Source organism: Aquarana catesbeiana, linkage group LG09 (genome assembly GCF_042186555.1).
Source record: "Aquarana catesbeiana isolate 2022-GZ linkage group LG09, ASM4218655v1, whole genome shotgun sequence".
Taxonomy (NCBI): domain Eukaryota; kingdom Metazoa; phylum Chordata; class Amphibia; order Anura; family Ranidae; genus Aquarana; species Aquarana catesbeiana.
This window is the reverse complement of record NC_133332.1, coordinates 236059989-236077741: the sequence shown is the minus strand read 5'-3', so window position 1 is coordinate 236077741 and position 17753 is coordinate 236059989. Positions and strand designations below refer to the sequence as shown.

At 42.8% G+C, this 17753-nt stretch overlaps 1 protein-coding gene across 3 annotated transcripts in view; it reads left to right on the top strand.

Moving 5' to 3' along the window:
- The window catches only part of PNPLA7 (patatin like domain 7, lysophospholipase), a 478577-nt gene that overhangs the window by 187460 nt on the left and 273364 nt on the right, over positions 1-17753 (top strand). For all 3 annotated transcript variants that reach the window (XM_073599988.1, XM_073599989.1, XM_073599987.1), the window contains one exon: positions 12351-12428. In XM_073599988.1, the coding sequence (XP_073456089.1) occupies positions 12351-12428 (78 nt within the window). The remainder of the gene's footprint in view (positions 1-12350; positions 12429-17753) is intronic.

Here is a 17753-nt window from a genome sequence, read left to right as displayed (position 1 = left end):
GCAAAGGTTGCAGGAAAGGAAAGAAGGTGGCATAATCTATGGTCTGCTTAAGGCTCCCATTACCGGTGTGCAAGCTTCATAGAGTAAAATAAAACTTCCTTTTACCTTCCCTGGCTAAGATTGCCCCCCCCCCCCCCCCCTATTTGTTTCTCACACGCTTTTTTGTTTTCTTATTTGTTTCTCACACGCTCCTTCTCCAAGACACTGCAGATAACAGTGGGAGGATTTCGGCAACATAGGCAGTGCTTTCAATCCAGAAAGCAGTGTGCAGGACTGGGTATAGAAAGGTGCTGATTGACAAGATACAGACTGTAGCGCAATCAAGGCACAGCCTACATGAGAGTAGTAACTCTCTGAAAGTTCAGGAACCGTGCAAAATTGTTATCACTCCATCACAGGAAGCTGCCTTACATGGACTTTACTGGCAGAATCAACAGGTATTTGTGAGACTCAGCAGGGGGTCCACAGAAAGCCACATATAGAGAATAGCAGCACACATTTTTATTAAAGTATTTATTTTATTTAAATACTAAATCTTTGGTTTTATTTATTTTGATAATAACAAACATACTTACTTGCTCTGTGCAATGGTTTTGCACAGAGCAGCCTGGATCCTCTTCTTCTCGGGTCCCTCGCCAGTGCTCCCGGCTCCTCCCTCCTGCTTAGTGCCCCCACAGCAAACCGCTTGCTATGGGGGCACCCAAGCCTAGCTGCTGCCTCTGTGTGTCCATTCAGATACAGAGCAAAGGCCCCGCCCCCCTCTCTCCTCATTGGCTCACTGACTTTGACAGCAGTGAGAGCCAATGGCGCTCTGCTGCTGTCTCAGCCAATCAGGAGGGGAGTCTCAGCCAGCCAAGTCTCTTGTGCAAGATCACGATGGGGCTAAGGTAAACATTATGGGGGCTGAGGGGGGAGCTGCACACAGAAGGTTTTTTATCCTAATGCATAAAATTCATTAAGATTAAAAAAAAAACTTCTGTCTTTACAACCAGTTTAATGGGAGGCCATAGTTCTACTTTAAGTGCATGAAATGGGCAAAGAAAAGGTTTCCTTTAAATGAAAGATTGTGTGAAGCAAGAGTGATCTCATTTCTATTTTTCCGTCTTTTAAAAGTTAGCTTCATACATGGCAGCTCTGACAGTTTTATCGTTCAGCCAGAGAGAAAATTATGGCACTCTTCAGTATAAACATCTGTTAATGTGTTGTAGCATGAAGCAATGACAGATGCATGGAGTGGCTTATAGAAATTAATATTTTTTTATACAAAAGATCTTTTAGTTAACACACAAAATTTCAATCACGTATGTATGTTAATTAGGAACACAGGAACACAACAGATGCACAAACTTCACCTTGAGATAACAATAGCAATTATCCCCAAACTGTATCCCTTTGATTTCCTTTATCTGGCTTTTGTGGCGCTTTTTCTCCCACTGACACCAACAATGACACACTATACTTTCTACCTACACAAAACGAAGCATAATTCCTCCCACTCGGTCAATATTGGGGCACTATACCTCTTACTGGTACTATTAATAAGACACACTTACTCCCGCTGACACCATTTATGGGGTACTATTTCTCCCATTGACACCAACGATGGGCACAATTTCTCCCACTGACATAGTTAATGGGGCATTATGCCTCCAACTGACACCATTGATGGGGCACAATTCCTCCAACTGATACAGCAAAGTTAGTAGCAGAAAAGGAGGAACCACAGATTGATGACATCACTCAGCTCAGTAAATTTCAAAATGATGATTTCAATTGAGTTGACTTTTTACTTTTTACTAGTGATTTAAATCGACTCCACCCTCATTTCATCATCCTAAGATTGACATTGTGCCCACTTTAAAATTGTTAAATAGACCCTTTTGCATACCTCCCAACATTTTACCATAAGGAGTAAGGGTGGAGAGGTAAAGGTGGCTAAATTGCTCTGAATATTGGTTGCGGCTTAAAGGCATGGATAAATAGTCTTAACCTACCTACAGTATACACTATATACAGTCATCAGTCCTAGTAGCCACAACATACTAGACCAGGGGTCTCCAAACTTTGTAATCAAGGTCTGGTTTACTGTCCTTCAGATTTTAGGGGGGCCGGAGTGGCCAGTGGAAGTAGAAAATGCCCCAGTGTCAGTTGGAGTAAAAAAAAAAAAAAAAAAATGACATAGTGCCTGTAGTCAGTAGACGGAGGAATAGTGCCTCATCATTGGTATTAATGGGAGGAATAGTGCCTAACTGTTTATATCAGTGGGAGGAATTGTGCCCCATTGCTGGTGTCAGTGGAAGGAATAGTGTCCCATCATTGTGTCAGGGGAAGTAAAAATACCCCATTGTTATTGTCATTGCGAGGAATGGGTCCCCACTGTTGTCAGTGGAAGGAATGGTGCCCTTTGTTAGTGTCGGTGAGAGGAATCGTGCCCCGAGGGCCGGATAAAGGAAAGCAAAGGGCCACAGTTTTCGAGCCGACTGTACTAGGTCATTACTGTGCTATAAGTAAAAGCCAAAGGATAAATTAAATTATCCCCCCTACATATATCCACATACAGTAGATCCAGCGTGGCACAGTATGGTTCATGTCCTGCTAGGTGTGTACAAACAGATACAATCAGGGGATAAGGAATACTAATAACAAATGTTTAGCGTTCAGTGTGTAAAGCCGGCCCCAGATGGTTCAGATCTCCGCTGGTCCCTGCTTAACCAGCCGAGATTCGAACCATCTATGGACAGGCTGAATGTTTGTACCCAAGTCAATCCATCGAAACTAAAAGTTACCATTTTAAGGCTATACCTGCATTTTAAATTATATTCAAATGTGGATTTTGAGTCAAAAAAGATCCACCAAAAACTAACCCATTAAACTAAATATCAACTGAAAGATTGATCTTTACCAATATGCAGTTTGAAGAATTATGGATTGAGCATATGGCTGGAGGTACAGTACATGATCATTTTTAGTAGCTTAGTTATGCTTCTAAAATCATTAGTAATCTACCACTAGGAGCAGAGAATAATCACTAAACCGATGGAACAAATGAATTCGGCCCCATGGGCATCATCTGTTCAGTCACGTTTTTTCAAAGAAAAAAACTGATTCAGAATGGATGTAAATGGATGGCATTCATTTACATCCGTTCAGATCCATCTGAATGAAAAAAGACACAGCCTTCTTCCATTTAAAATATGAACACAGATGTAGGCTGATGTAAATGGATAATCATCAGTTTACATTCTCCTACCCATAGATATAAAAGGGAGATTTACTAAAACTCTGGGGACCTTAGATTGTGGGCTCCTTGAGGGTAGGGACCGATGTTGAATGTATATGTGGAGCTCAGTGTAAATTGACGGCGCTATATGGGAACCTTAAATGAATAATAATATAATAGATAAGCATCTTAATGAGTCACAATGTACAGGGATAGGGACAATTGTAGACACTCACTCTGGTTGAACTGGATGGACTGGTGTCTTTATTCAACCTTGCTAACTATGTAACTATGTAAAACTCGTGCACAGCAGAATCTGGTGCAGTTGTGCATAGTAACCAATCCGCTTGTAACTTCAGCTTGTTCAATTAAGCTTTGACAATAAAACCTAGAAGCTGATTGGTTACTATGCACCGTTGTACCAGATTCCATGTGCGCCAGTTTTGGCAAATCTCCCCCAAACTGTGGTTCAGTCTAGATCCATCTGAAAAACTGACAGACTCATCTAGACTGAATGCCTATGTGAAAGGGGCCTTAGGGTGTCCATATATATATATATATATGAAAAAGACTTCCGCGCTGTCTAAAATTAAAACTAAGGGGGCACTGCTGCAAATACCTGTGACTCTGCTCCAAACAGAAAAAAAGGAAAAATATAATAGTGATGGTGTTTGCGCTGTGAGGGAAGGTGAGAGGAGTGTTTGCCAAAAAAATACTGGTAAAAGTTGAAGTGGTAATAGCAACTAAATAAGTGTATATCAAATCCAAGTACATAAAATAATGACTAGTGCAGTAATCATAAAATATAAGACATATGAAATGGATGCCAATCCAGTGTTAACTTATATAAAAACACAAAAAAATAAGAAGTCCTTGTGATAATAAAGAAAGATGAAAAAAGTCTGTGTCAATCAAAAAAGGAACAATCCCACCACCAGGAAGCACGTGTGCCAAATGCAATCTTTAGTGATGACACCTCTGTGTCTGCAAGCAGCTCACCTTACTGCTGTAAGGTGTACAGCATATACTGGTCACAGATCACAGGTAAGGATGGTTGATGAGAAGATAGAACAATATCCTATGTGTTGCTTGAGCAGTCCCAATAATGGATATATGGGATCATACGGAGAAACATAAAGAGTATATAGCATAATACCGCAACAAAGACAGTGGGACAGGGGCAGATGAAACAATGATGCACTCACTTTTTGAAAAAGGAGCATAGGCGTCAATCCAACGAGCGCCGAATTCATATGTCCTCAGTGTGGCATCTTCAGTTAGCTCAAACACTGGGAAGCAGGAGCTAACGGAAGATGCCACACTGAGGACATACGAACTCGGCGTTCGTTGGATTGACGCCTATGCTCCTTTTTCAAAAAGTGAGTGCATTTTTGTTTGATCTGCCCCTGTCCCACTGTGTTTGTTGCGGTATTATGCTATATACTCTTTATGTTTCTCCGTATGATCCCATATATCCAATATTGGGACTGCTCAAGCAACACATAGGATATTGTTCTATCTTCTCAACCATCCTTACCTGTGATCTGTGACCAGTATATGCTGTACACCTTACAGCAGTAAGGTGAGCTGCTTGCAGACACAGAGGTGTCATCACTGAAGATTGCATTTGGCACACGTGCTTCCTGGTGGTGGGATTGTTCCTTTTTTGATTGACACGGACTTTTGTCATCTTTCTTTATTATCACAAGGACTTCTTATTTTTTTTTTTGTATTTTTATATAAGTTAACACTGGATTGGCATATATTTCATATGTCTTATATTTTATGATTACTGCACTAGTCATTATTTTACATACTTGGATTTGATATACACTTATTTAGTTGCTATTACCACTTCAACTTTTACCAGTATTTTTTTGGCAAACACTCCTCTCACCTTCCCTCACAGCGCAAACACCATCACTATTATATTTTTCTTAGGGTGTCCATGTATTCTTGTGGACAGGCAGGTATAAAATAACTTGCGAACTTGGAGTCCAGAGAACCCATCCATAGAGCAGAGCGAGCTCTGTCCATGTCTGCTATGCATAAACTCAGCGGACATGGACCTTTCATCCGTCTGCTCTGCTCTGATCAGCAGACAGATCCAGGCCATGGCTGTTGTTCCCAATGCTGCAGCCACTGTGCAGTGACATCGCCTACTACTAAACCGGCTACTACTACTAAAGGAACTGTGCTTTGTGAATGGGCTGGCTGCGGTGGAGTAGAGGTGGGGGCAAACTTCCGGCTCAGTTCGCCACTGCGTCAAAACCAGGTACCCGCTCTCCCCTACGCCCCCTCCCCCAAAGGTGCCAATTGTGGAACCGGGGGTTGGAGCAGACAAGCGGAGCTTCCCCTTTTGCTTGGATCTCTACTTAAATTTTACAAATGATTCATTTGTGTGTGACATATCACTGCTTTGTGCTGTTGTATAGTTTACACCATAGTGAACCATATGTCCCACCTGTTTAGCAACTAATCGCTAATGGTTTTAGTAGCATGACTGGGCTAGTTTTAAAAAATTTTTGACTTTGGCAACACAGCAGTTAATGTCTCCTGACAACATCTCAGGAGTCAGTGTCCATCCTTTTCTAAGTAACTCTTTAATTATCTTGCTTATGAAATGATTCATGATACAGATCTCTGATCTGAACTGAATCTGCCTTGAATAATTACAGTTCTGAGCTTGATAATTATGTTAAAACAACACAGCCCTTTAGCTATATCCTTGCAGCACCCTCCTACATATACATCGCCGGGACGTTATTCGTTGTCAGCGCAAGGCAGCAGTGCTTATTATCTCCTAAATATACTCACTATCTGTTCCCTGTCTATTCTGCTTGTTCTGTCCCATCCTAATTTAAGTGTCTTCCTATTGTATATGCTCCCGAATTCATGTGTGGCCAGCAGTATGTTAATTGTTATATGAGAAGCAGGGTGAGCGATTCACATAAAGCAGGGGAATTTTTTAGATTTGTGCTAAATCTGATTTACAAAACCTTTAAAGCTGAGCTCCAACTTTAAATCGTTAATAAAGAAGTTAAAACAACTGAGGTTAATCACAAGCTCACATTTTTTGCAGGTGACATACAAATGTGCCTTACCACTCTCCCTCTCAAATTTTTTTCAGTACTAGATGACTTCGCTATCCTATCAGGTCTGCATAGGACCAGCTAAGTTAAAAGCCATGTCCATCACTTTATTATCGCAAATGCTTGCTACCTTACAAAGCTTTTTCCCATTAAAATGGTCGAGCACCTTGCCTTTTTTAGGCATCACTTAAACCCCCTTGTACAAATGCCTCTATCAAGCCGCTTTTCTACCTCTGTTTGGACAGTTGAATTCCTTACCTGAAACTTGGCAACGTTTCCTTTATATCGTGGTTCGGTAGGGTTCAAGCAATCAAGATAAAGTGTGTCTTGCCAAATTGTTATACAGTGCTCAGCTTAAATTAGTACACCCCTTTTGAAAAGTAAGATTTTAACCACTTCAATTCAGGGCACTTATACACCTTCCTGCCCAGACCAATTTGCAGCTTTCAGCGCTGTCGCAGTTTGAATGACAATTGCGCGGACATGCTACACTGTACCCAAACTAAATTTTTATCATTTTGTTCCCACAAATAGAGCTTTCTTTTGGTGGTATTTGATCTCCGCTGCGGTTTTTATTTTTTGCTAAACAAATAAAAGACCAAAAATTTTGAAAAAAATAAAAGTTTTGCTTTTGTTTCTGTTAAAAAAAAATTGTAAATAAGTAAGTTTTCTCTTTCATTGATGGGCACTGATAAGGCGGCACTGACAGGCACTGATACGGCGGCACCAATGAGCGGGCACTGGTATGCGGCACTGATGGGCACTGGTAGGCGGCACTGATGGGTGGCACTGATATGCAGCACTGATGGGCATTGATAGGCGGCACTGATGGGCACTCATGGGTGGCACTGATGGGCACGGATAGGCGACACTGGCACTGAAAGGCTGCACTGCTGGGCATTGATGGGAACTGATAGGGTGGCAGTGATAGGCAGCACTGATGGGCACTGATAGGCGGCACTACTGGGCACTGATGGACACTGATACGTGGCACTGATGGGCACTGATATGAGGCACTGATAGGCATCCCTTGTGGCACTGGCAGTGGTAGGCATTGGAGTGGGCACTGATTGGCAGCTGCCTGGGCACATATTGGTATTTCCCTGGGGGTCTAGGGGGCATACCTGGTGGTCCAGTGTGGTGGCCATCCTGGTGGTCCTGGGCAGCTTCCCTGGTGGTCCTGGGCAGGATCCAAGGGGGGGGGGCTGTGCTAATAAACAATCAGCACAGACCCTCCTGTCAGGAGAGCAGCCGATCGGCTCTCCTCTGCTCGGATCTGCCAGACGTGAGTGAGGAAAGCCAATCACCGGCTCTTCCTATTTACATCGTGATCAGCTGTGATTGGACATGGCTGATCACGTGGTAAAGAGTCTCCGTCAAAGACTCTTTACCTAGATCGGAGTTTCGGTGTGTCAAACTGACACACCGCAACAACGATCGCCGCGATGCACCCCCCCCGGGGGGCTCAATATCCTGATCACGTCATATGACGTCCGGTCAGGATATTGAAACCACTTTGCCTCCGTCATTTTGCTATATGGCGGGCGGCAAGTGGTTAATCAATATCTCAATGAACACCAAAACAATTTCCAAAATTTTGACAAAGCTGAGTTTTAATAGAACATTTGTTTAGCTCATTAAAACCTTCAGTTTTACTCAAATAATTTGATGCAAAAATAAATACACACCACAACAAAAACTACATCTAGTATTTTGTTTGACCTCCATGATTTGTAAGGACAGCACCAAGTCTTCTAGGCATTGAATGAACAAGTTGGCGACATATTGCAACATCTAGCTTTTTCTATTCTTCAAGAACGACCTCTTTAAGAGCCTGGATGGAGAGTGATGCTCAACTTGTCTCCTCGGAATTCCTCAAAGGCATTCCATTGGGTTCAGATCAGTAGACATACTTGGCCACAAAATCACTTTCACCCTGTTCTTCAGAAATGCAACATGTCATTAGATGTGTGCTTTGAATCATCGTCATGTTGGAAAAGTGCACGATGGCCAAAGGCATGGAATGATGGTAGCACCTTCTCTTTCAGTATAGAGCAGTACATCTGTGAATTCATGATACCATTAATGAAATGCAGCTCCCTGACACCAGCAGCACTTATGCAGCCCCACAGAAGGACACTGCCACCACCATGTTTCACTGTGGGCACCATGCATTTTTCTTCTTGTACTCCTCACCTTTGCGACACCATACAGTTTTGAAGCCATCAGTTTCAAAAACCTTTATCTTGGTTTCATCACTCCAGAGTACAGAGTCTCAGTAGTCTTCTTCTTTTTCAGCGTGGGCCCTGGCAAATTCTAGGTGGACTTATTTGTGCATGGGCTTTAGGAAAAGCTTTCTTTGTGGATGACACTCATGAATGCTATTCCTTTGCAGTGTACGCTGTATTGTGTCATGGGAAACAGTCACCCCAATTTGGCTTTCTACGTCATTAGCTAACTGCAGTGAACTTGCATGGCGATTTTCTTCAACCCTTCTCATCAGAAGACGCTCCTGTTGAGGTGTTAACATTTGTGGATGGACTGGACGTCTCTGTGAGATGGTTGCAGTTCCATCTTTTTTAAATTTTTGTATCACTTTTGCTACAGTATTCTGACTGATAAGTGAAGCTTTGCTGATCATCTTGTAGCCTTCACCTTTCTTGTGTAAATAAATGTATTTTCTTTCTCAGACATTTCTCTTCCATGTGGTGCCATTGCTGATCACATAAAAATGGGAAGGGGTTTTCTTTAAGTAATTAGTAATTAAGTAAGTAAGCATTAGACTTTTATAATCAACTGTCTGCCGGACACCAGTTTAATGAATAATTATGCCCCGTACACACGAGCGGAATGTCCCACAGAAAAGTCGGACAGGAGCTTTTCATCATATATTCCGATCAAGTGTATGCCTCATTGGACTTTTTATGTCGAAAATTCTCATGGACCTAGAAAGAGAACATGTTCTAAATATTTCTGACAGAACCATTTCCTATCGGGAAAACCGCTCGTCTGTATGCTGTTCTGACGTACCAAAAACGACGCATGCTCTGAAGTAAGTACGAGACGGAAGCTATTGGCTATTGAACTTCCTTTTTCTAGTCCCGTTGTACATGTTGTACGTCATTGCGTTCCTGACGGTCGGACTTTGGTGTGATTGTGTGTACGCAAGGCAGTTTCAGCGGAATTCCGTCGGAACTCCGCCGGAAAAACCTTCAGAGTTTATTCCGACAGGAAAACCGGTCGTGTGTATAGGGCATTAGACTCATCTGTAGTTGAATTCTTGTTAATTAGGATTTTGTTGTCTAAAATTTAGCTTTCATTTCATTGGGGTGTTTTCATTTTTGCAACATGGTCTTGAATGAATTTGTTAGGGAAAAATACTTTTTTGTGGTTGCAATCAATGGCCCGCATTTGTGGGAGTATTTTGTAGTATAGTGTCCCATAGAAAATGTTGATTCTGAAAGGAAAGCAAGGGTTTTCTGACAAATCTGTTGAGGTATACTCATTTATTACTGAGCACTGTATGTCCTCAGGGTCCCCCCAGTTTCTATCCCTAATTACATATTCAGATACAACAACAAAAACTCCTAAAATGTATCTGAGGCTTCTCCAGTCCCAGTGTTGATAAACAAATTCTGTAGAAGAGCTGGCAGAGGATTTTAGGCAAGTAATGAGTCAGTGTGCATGCTCATAAGTTAGGCCCCCCTGAGCAAGAAAAAAGTGGGGCACACACACCAAAAATTGTGTGTGTGTGTTTTTTTTTTTGGGGGGGGGGGATGGGGGGCTGAATATCGGCCATGGTTAAAAGGCAAGCAGAGTGCAAGGATTTAGTAGTAATTGACACAGAGTTCAAAGTTCAGTAGTAACTGATGCAGAAGTCATCAGTAAGCGATGAAAGGGGATAGGGGGGTTCTGTCAACAAGACTTTCAAAGAGGTGTAGCAGGGAGGGATCCATGATGGAAAAGGATGTATGGGGACTGGAATGACACTGGAGCAGCATTTGGGTGAGCAGAAGCAACTGTAATCCAAAAATAAAAAGTAACAAGTAAGTGCTTCTAAGTGCAGTATTCCAATTGTTTAATACACATAAGGTTAAAACACTTACAAGATTCAGCATTAAGATAGGCTGGTCAATGCAGTATCCTGGCTCCTGTCACAGGCTCCACAATGCTAAGCCAGCCAGCAGCTGCAGAAGGAGGGTAGAGCGAGGGGGCAACATGGCCACCACACTTCCAAAACCACTGTGGAATGCACATACCAGAAGTGATGTTGCTTTTTGTTTCAGTAGTAAGTCATGCAGAGCTCACAGGTCAGTGGTAAGCGGGTCAGAGATCAGTAGTCCACGCGTCCAAACTTGACACGGCATTGCTGTGCATGTGGAATGCGGCCATCTTGCTGGTACTTTTGATAATATAGTGTATACTAAATTAGCTATACCTGAAAGACTACCATAGCCTTTATCTCCAGATTCCTCCATGTATAACTTTATCCTGTCTAAAACAGGGGCCTTAAAGTGGAACTTCACAGAAAAAATGAAGTACTGCTGGTTCGCTCCCTTCCCCTAGCCTGTAATTGAGTTTTTTTGGGGGAACAAGTACCAATAATTATTCTTCTTCTTTTATCCGTTCTCACTTGTGCAGTCCTCACCTGGGCACTCACCCGCCCCCTCACTTCTGCAGCTTCTCCTTTAACCTAACACATTTGAGACCGTACACCTTTTATTACATCATTGTTACTTTTGTATATTTTTGACCTTCACCTTATATTCCCATCAGTTTGATATATGTCAATGTTGATGATATTTCCTTGGTTTACTTCTCAATAAACATTTGTACAACAAAACGTCTAATGCCGCATACACACGACCAGTTTTTCCGTCAGAATAAACTCTGACGGTTTTTTCGACGGAGTTCCGCTGAAACAGATTTGCCTACACACGATCACACCAAAGTCCGATCGTTTAGAACATGATGATGTACGACGGGACTAGAAAAAGAAAGTTCAATAGCCAGTAGCCAATAGCTGCCCTTGCGTCGTTTTTGGTCCGTCGGAACAGCATACAGACGAGCGGTTTTCCCGATAGGAACTGATTCCGTCGGAAAGTTTGAAACATGTTCTATTTCCAGGTCCGTCAGAATTTTCGAAAGATGAAGTCCGATGAGGCCCACACATGATTGGAATGTCCGATGGAATGATTCCATCGGACCTTTTTTGCCCGAAAGTCCAGTCGTGTGTACGCGGCATAATTCTTAAAGCCCAAATTTCAGCCAGGATTGAGTTTGCTGACTGATTTTTGTTTTTCTTCTTAAGATGAAGCTGACCTCAGAGGTATCTGCACAGGGCATAAATATGCATTCCCCACTAGTGTGTTAGGTAGGGTTGCCACCTCATCCCTTTAAACCCAAACACCTTTGAATTTGAATGTGGTTAATTAAATGCAGATAAGGCACCACGTGAGTTTAATTATCACCTTAATCAGCCACAGAACCTGTGTAATCAATTTGTGTTCGGGTTTAAAGGGATGAGGTGGTAGCCCTAGTGTTAGGCCTCGTTCTCTGCACAAGGTAGCACATGTGTCCTGTGCATCACCATGCAGACAGTCCCGTATCTGTCAGTTGGTATACAGTGGCTGCAAGGCTACTTCTAGTTTGACATTTGTGCGGATGCATGGCCCCGAACGCAGACATGTTGCTGTGCATCTGTACTTCTACAAATGTCACATTGGGAACAGTGGCTGTGACTATGCAGCTGCTGCGTCTCAATTGGCAGCAATGGGACTACCTGCATGGGGATGCACTGAACACCTGTGCATCTCCATGTTGCTAAACATGGACCTCCTCGGTCTCACGGTTAAGTATGCGAACAAGGTCTAACTGTACATATTTCTTCCATAGTCTTTCTACAAAAAAATTATGGTGGTCTGCTCTTCCAACCACTGTTTTTTTCCCCTATTTTTAGTGGATTTGTTATATATGGCACATGCAGAGGAGCAGGTTCCTTAGTTTCTTCCTAATTGCTGATATTTTTCCCACCACAGGACCCATCACTGCTGAATGGAAGAGTGACCTTGCATCAAGTCAAGGGTGGCACCGTCCTGTCCAGACAAGGAGACCAGGTCAGTGTGGAATACAGAAACCTTCAATCCACCAGTCAATAGTAATGATTTCATTATTGATTTTGATTTGATTTTACACACAGATCAAATTGATGAAAATTAGTGCTCATGAGGCAAGACTTTTTTAACATGACCTATAGATATTCAAAAAGTAGAGGTGGAGTGGTGCTCGTAGATTTATCATGGGTTATCTATCTGTTTCATTGACCTCTTGGAACAGAATGGCTCCTAAGGCCCCTCGCTGAAAGCATCCGTTTTGGACAATACATTTCTTACATAAGTCTGGAGCAACTAGCACTGGATACTGGCACAAAGCTGTTTAACCACTTGCCATCTGCACCATAGCAGTTTTACTGCTACAAGGCAGCTCTCCTGTGCAGAATCACGTATATATACGTGATGTAATTCTGCACTTCCACCTGCAGAGGGCGCACGCACGCTGCTGGTGGGCCACTTCTGCTGTGACTATTCACGGCAGAAGCCGATCTGCGGGTGCCGGTCAATGGATGTCCGCCGGCACCCGCTGATTGTCGGTAATACACACAGAACTGAAATCTGTCTATGTAAACAAGGCAGATCTCAGTTCTGACAGAGGGTAAGGAATGGATTTTGTGTTCCTGCAAAGCTGGGAACAAAATCCATCTCTTGCTTTAGTAAAAGCACCTAACACAGTACACAAAACCACTGGCTAGGCACACAGTTAACCCTTTGATTGCCCTAGATGTTTAACCCCTTCCCAGCATATTTTTAGCACTGATCACTGTATTAGTGTCACTGGTTTCCAAAAAGTGTCAGCTAGTGTCAGAATGTCTGCTGCAATATCGCAGTCCTGCTATAACTTACTGATCTCCGCCTTTACAAAAAAAAAATTATATAAAAATATCCCATAGTTTGTAGAGGCTATAACTTTTGCATAAAACAATCAATAAACGCTTATTGGGATTTTTGTTACTAAGATATGTAACAGAATACATATTGACCTAAATTTATTAATTGGATTTTTTTTTCAATTTTGTTATTGGATATGTTTTATAGCATAATGTGTGTGTATGTATGTGTGTGTGTGTATATGTATATATATATATATATATATATATATATATATAATTATATAATTTGTGGGGAAAAACAGGACATACATTTTTTTGGGTACAGTGTCGCATAACTGCGCAATTGCGTATCGTAAAAAATGGCCTATACTTGATGGGGGGTAAATCTTCCAGAGGTCAAGTAGTAGGTAAAGCTTCAAAGCTTCAGAAAAGCTTCTTTAGCCTGATCATTTCATATGACCATGACTGACTTTTTACTCTGTCAGGTCAGTCAGTGCTGCAGCAATAGTGGTGAAGTTGAGAACAAACTATAGTATTCAACGATGTCCAGAAAAGCCTGGACTTGCTGTTTTTGTGACATGGTGAGGCAAAGCCTGAATAGCCTTTGTCTTGTTTATCTGAGGTGTCACCAAACCCTGCCTACAATGTACCCCAGGCACTTGGTCTCTTCCATCGCAATGGCACACTTTTCCAGGTTCACTGTAAACCCTTCCTTTTTAAGGGAGACAAACACAGCCTAAACTCTGGGGTGATGAGGCTCCCAGTCTGAACTAAAGATGACAATCTCATCCAAATTGACTGAGGGGTATTTCCATTGCTGGTGGATCTGTTCCCTGGCTTTTGTAGTTAAAAGTATCCAGTAGCCTTTGGTGAGGTCTAAGGTAGCCCCCATCTCTCAATTTGTCTAATCGGGGCATTGGATATGCATCGAACTTTGATACCTAATTTAGTTTTCTGAAATCAATAAAAAAACTTAGAGCCCCGTTTGGCTTCAGTACCAACACAATTTGGCTTGACCATTTCTCTGCAATTACTCACTGATATCCAGTTCCAGGATTTTCTGAACTTCCTCAGACACTGCTTTCTGATGTGCCTTGGAATTGCGATAGGACTTTACTGGGACCTTAGGTTCCGTAACAATGTTGTGCTCAATTACCTTCTTAAGACTTGGTAGTCTTGAAAAAGGTATCTCTATTCCTTTGTAAAAACTCTTTTGCCTGCTGGGTTTGTGGCTTTGACAGAGTGGTGGAAACTGGGACTAAGTTCACCTCCACCCCCACAGGGCGCTTAGAATTAACCTCAGCCAGGATGACTATGTACTTTCAGTCCTTCCAGGGTTTTAACAAGTTGACGTGGTATATTTGTTATGGCTTTCATTTTTCAGGTTAGTGTACTTTAATAATTTACCACCCAACCTTTTTGTTATAATCCAAAATGGCCCCTGCCACCTGGCCAGGAACTTGCTGTTAACTGTGGGTTTACATGGCCACTAGGTCCCCAATCTGAAACTGCTTGGCTGGCTGGTTGTACACCCTTCTCTGTGCTTCTGGTGTCCTCCTTGACTAAAGGCATCACCTTGGCAATTCTCTCTCTCATCTGGGTTATATGTTCCACCACCGTCCTATGTGGAGAAGATTCACTTTCTACCAGGTCAAGCAACCCCCCCCCCGCCCCCCCCCCCCTGGTCTTCACTTGTACACCAATTCAAACAGAAAACCCAATGGACTCTTGAGGAACTTCTCTGATGGTAAACATGAGTGCAGGGAGTAAGCTGAGTATATCACTTCTGTCTTTTTTATCCCACCCTCTTAAACATAGACTTGATGGTCTTATTGAAACTTTCGACCAACTTATCCATCTGCTATAGAATATTGTTTCCCCAATTGGGACTTTAAAGGCAGAATAGGAGAGACGGTAGTATTAGTTTAAAAAGTTTTTAAAAAGTTTAAAAAGTATACAAATTTTTATTTAAATTAGTAAAAAAATGATGACCACATGGTCAAAACTGCATTGCATCATAACATCATTACATGTATTTCCGAAACACAGAGGGCTGCGTGGTGAACATCCACAAGGATTTTGGCCCTTCACTTGATCAAGGCCAACATGGTGTTACAGGTTATCCAAGCCTCGGGGTGCTCTATGTATAAATATTCATTATGTCATCATGTAATGGATTTTATAATGTGATGCAGTTTTGACCATGTGGTCATTATTTTTTTATTCATTTAAATAAAAATGTGTATACTTTTTAAATGTTGTCATATATCCCTACTGTCTCTCCTATTCTGCCTTTAAAGTCCCAATTGGGGTAACAATATTCTATATTTGAGTGTATTTGAGATGTTGGCAGAATTCCCTTTGTGATAAAGACCATTACCTTATTGGCTGATCTTCCCTTTTTTCTATAACTCATACCTCTGCGGGTGAGAGACAGACATACACAATTGTGTGATTTGAAATAGCTTGCAAAGGTCTGCCATCACCCTCGACATGCTTTGGTCTGTCAGAATTTCTTTAGGGAACCCAGTTCTGGTGAACATGTTAGATAAGCCTGAGCTATTACTTTGAGGAGGTCTTCCTCAGAGAGCCTTTGGATACCTTGTTGCAGAGGCACCAAGGAGTTCTTAAAATGCGACACTGGAGCAGTTAGTTGACAAGTAGGATGTGAACCACAATACCTTTTCAACTCAACAGTAACTCCCAGCCAGTAGAACTGGTCCGTTAACCATTCCTCTGGTTTCTCGGCCCCCAGGTCAAGGACGTTAGAATGCCTAATGCTTCATCATGAGCCAAGTCAGGTATCATACACCTAAAAACCTGGGGGGACCAATAACTGGTCGACCAGCTCACCCCAGACTTCAGTGACTCAATATAGCAACTCATCATTGACCGAACAGTGGGGAAACCTTTTTTGGGCCATGGCGACTTGTAATACCCCATTAGTCACGGTGACCTGTTCCCTGGAATTTTTTAATGTGGGGTCCCACCTTTGGATGGTACTAAATGCACCCCTCAACACTTACATAACAGGATGCACAGGATCAAAGGAACCTTCAGGCATAATCTGTAATATAAGGTTTCCTCTATGTTCTCCCCAACCATGACCGGCATTGGAGGAGAGTCCCCCCAGGGGTCTCCCTAGCCTGTAGACCCTCTGCCACAGATACAACCTCCTCAGCACTTTCTAGAGTCACATTGTCCAGCCCTTCAAAGGAAGCAGAATGATCACAATGTCCAGACAGTCCTCTGCTTACATAGTCTCATAGCTCCACGAACAAAGGGCTGTCTTGTCTCATTATGTCATGTGTGAGGTTGGTCACCACCCTGATCTCCTAGGTAACTGTGCCACAAGCCGTAGTAAGCATCACTGGCACCAGTGGGTACTCCTTGGTATTCGTATGTATACATACCACTCTCAGTTTTTGTTACGGATCCACGTTTCCAACCACCCTAGTATGAACCACAGTCACCATCACCATAATGTCTAAGTAGTGCTTGGGTATTGAATTGGTTTAGGCAGAGGTCACACTTGAACTGCCCCTCTATCAGATCCAAATGGATAGCACAGATCCTACGAGCATAGCAGAACAGCCTCTTCATGGTCACATCTTGCAGGGGGCAATATGCCTGAACATGGCCCCTGGTGTGACACCCCCAGCAGAACACCCTTTCATTTCTGCCTGCTGGAGCAGAACTCTGGGTCACGGGGTTGCTCATTCCCTGGCTCTCTTGAGTGCTGGTAACCTATTTTGGTGCTGGTAAGGCTCCTCAGGACTTAGGGGTCCTAGCAGGTCCCCCACCACTGTGTAACCCCCCCCCCCCCATTTCCACCAAATAGTCCATCATTTGGGGTTCTCTGTGGCTGACCCAATGCTGTAGCTTATTAGGTAGTGCCCACAGGTAGTGGTCCACAACAACCCGTTCCACGATCTGTGGTCCCGTCAGTTTCTCCAGCTGTAGCCACTTGAAGGCCAGCTTCAACAGGTCTTGCAATTGGGACCGCGATGACTGACCAGCACAATACCTCCAGCAATGCATTCTTTGTGCCACAGTCACCCCAAGGCGGGCTAAAATCTCTACCATGTTTATTTTTTTTACAATCCTTATCAGCTGCCAATAGGTCATAGGAACAGGGCAATGAGGCTGACCCACTGGTCCTCAGGCCAGAACCATTGTCTCCTCGTGGCGCATCTGGGTTTAGACTCTGGCCTGCGCTAATTGCCTAACAATCTTTCATGCCTTCAGAGGTGTTCAGCGCCTCTGCTGCTCTGACCCAGGACATGCAGAATGGGTGCTGGCCCTTTAAATGTCTCAGTTTCACTTCAGATAGCGTGTATGACTGGATTGCCAGCACTCAAGCACCAGTTGTGTTATGTGATCACAGCCAACCACTTGTAAAAGCAATAGTCTTTCTTCCGCAAACAAGCATAAATAGTTCATAACTGTGGTATAATGAAAAACAAGAGAATGACTCACTACCACTATAGCAGCC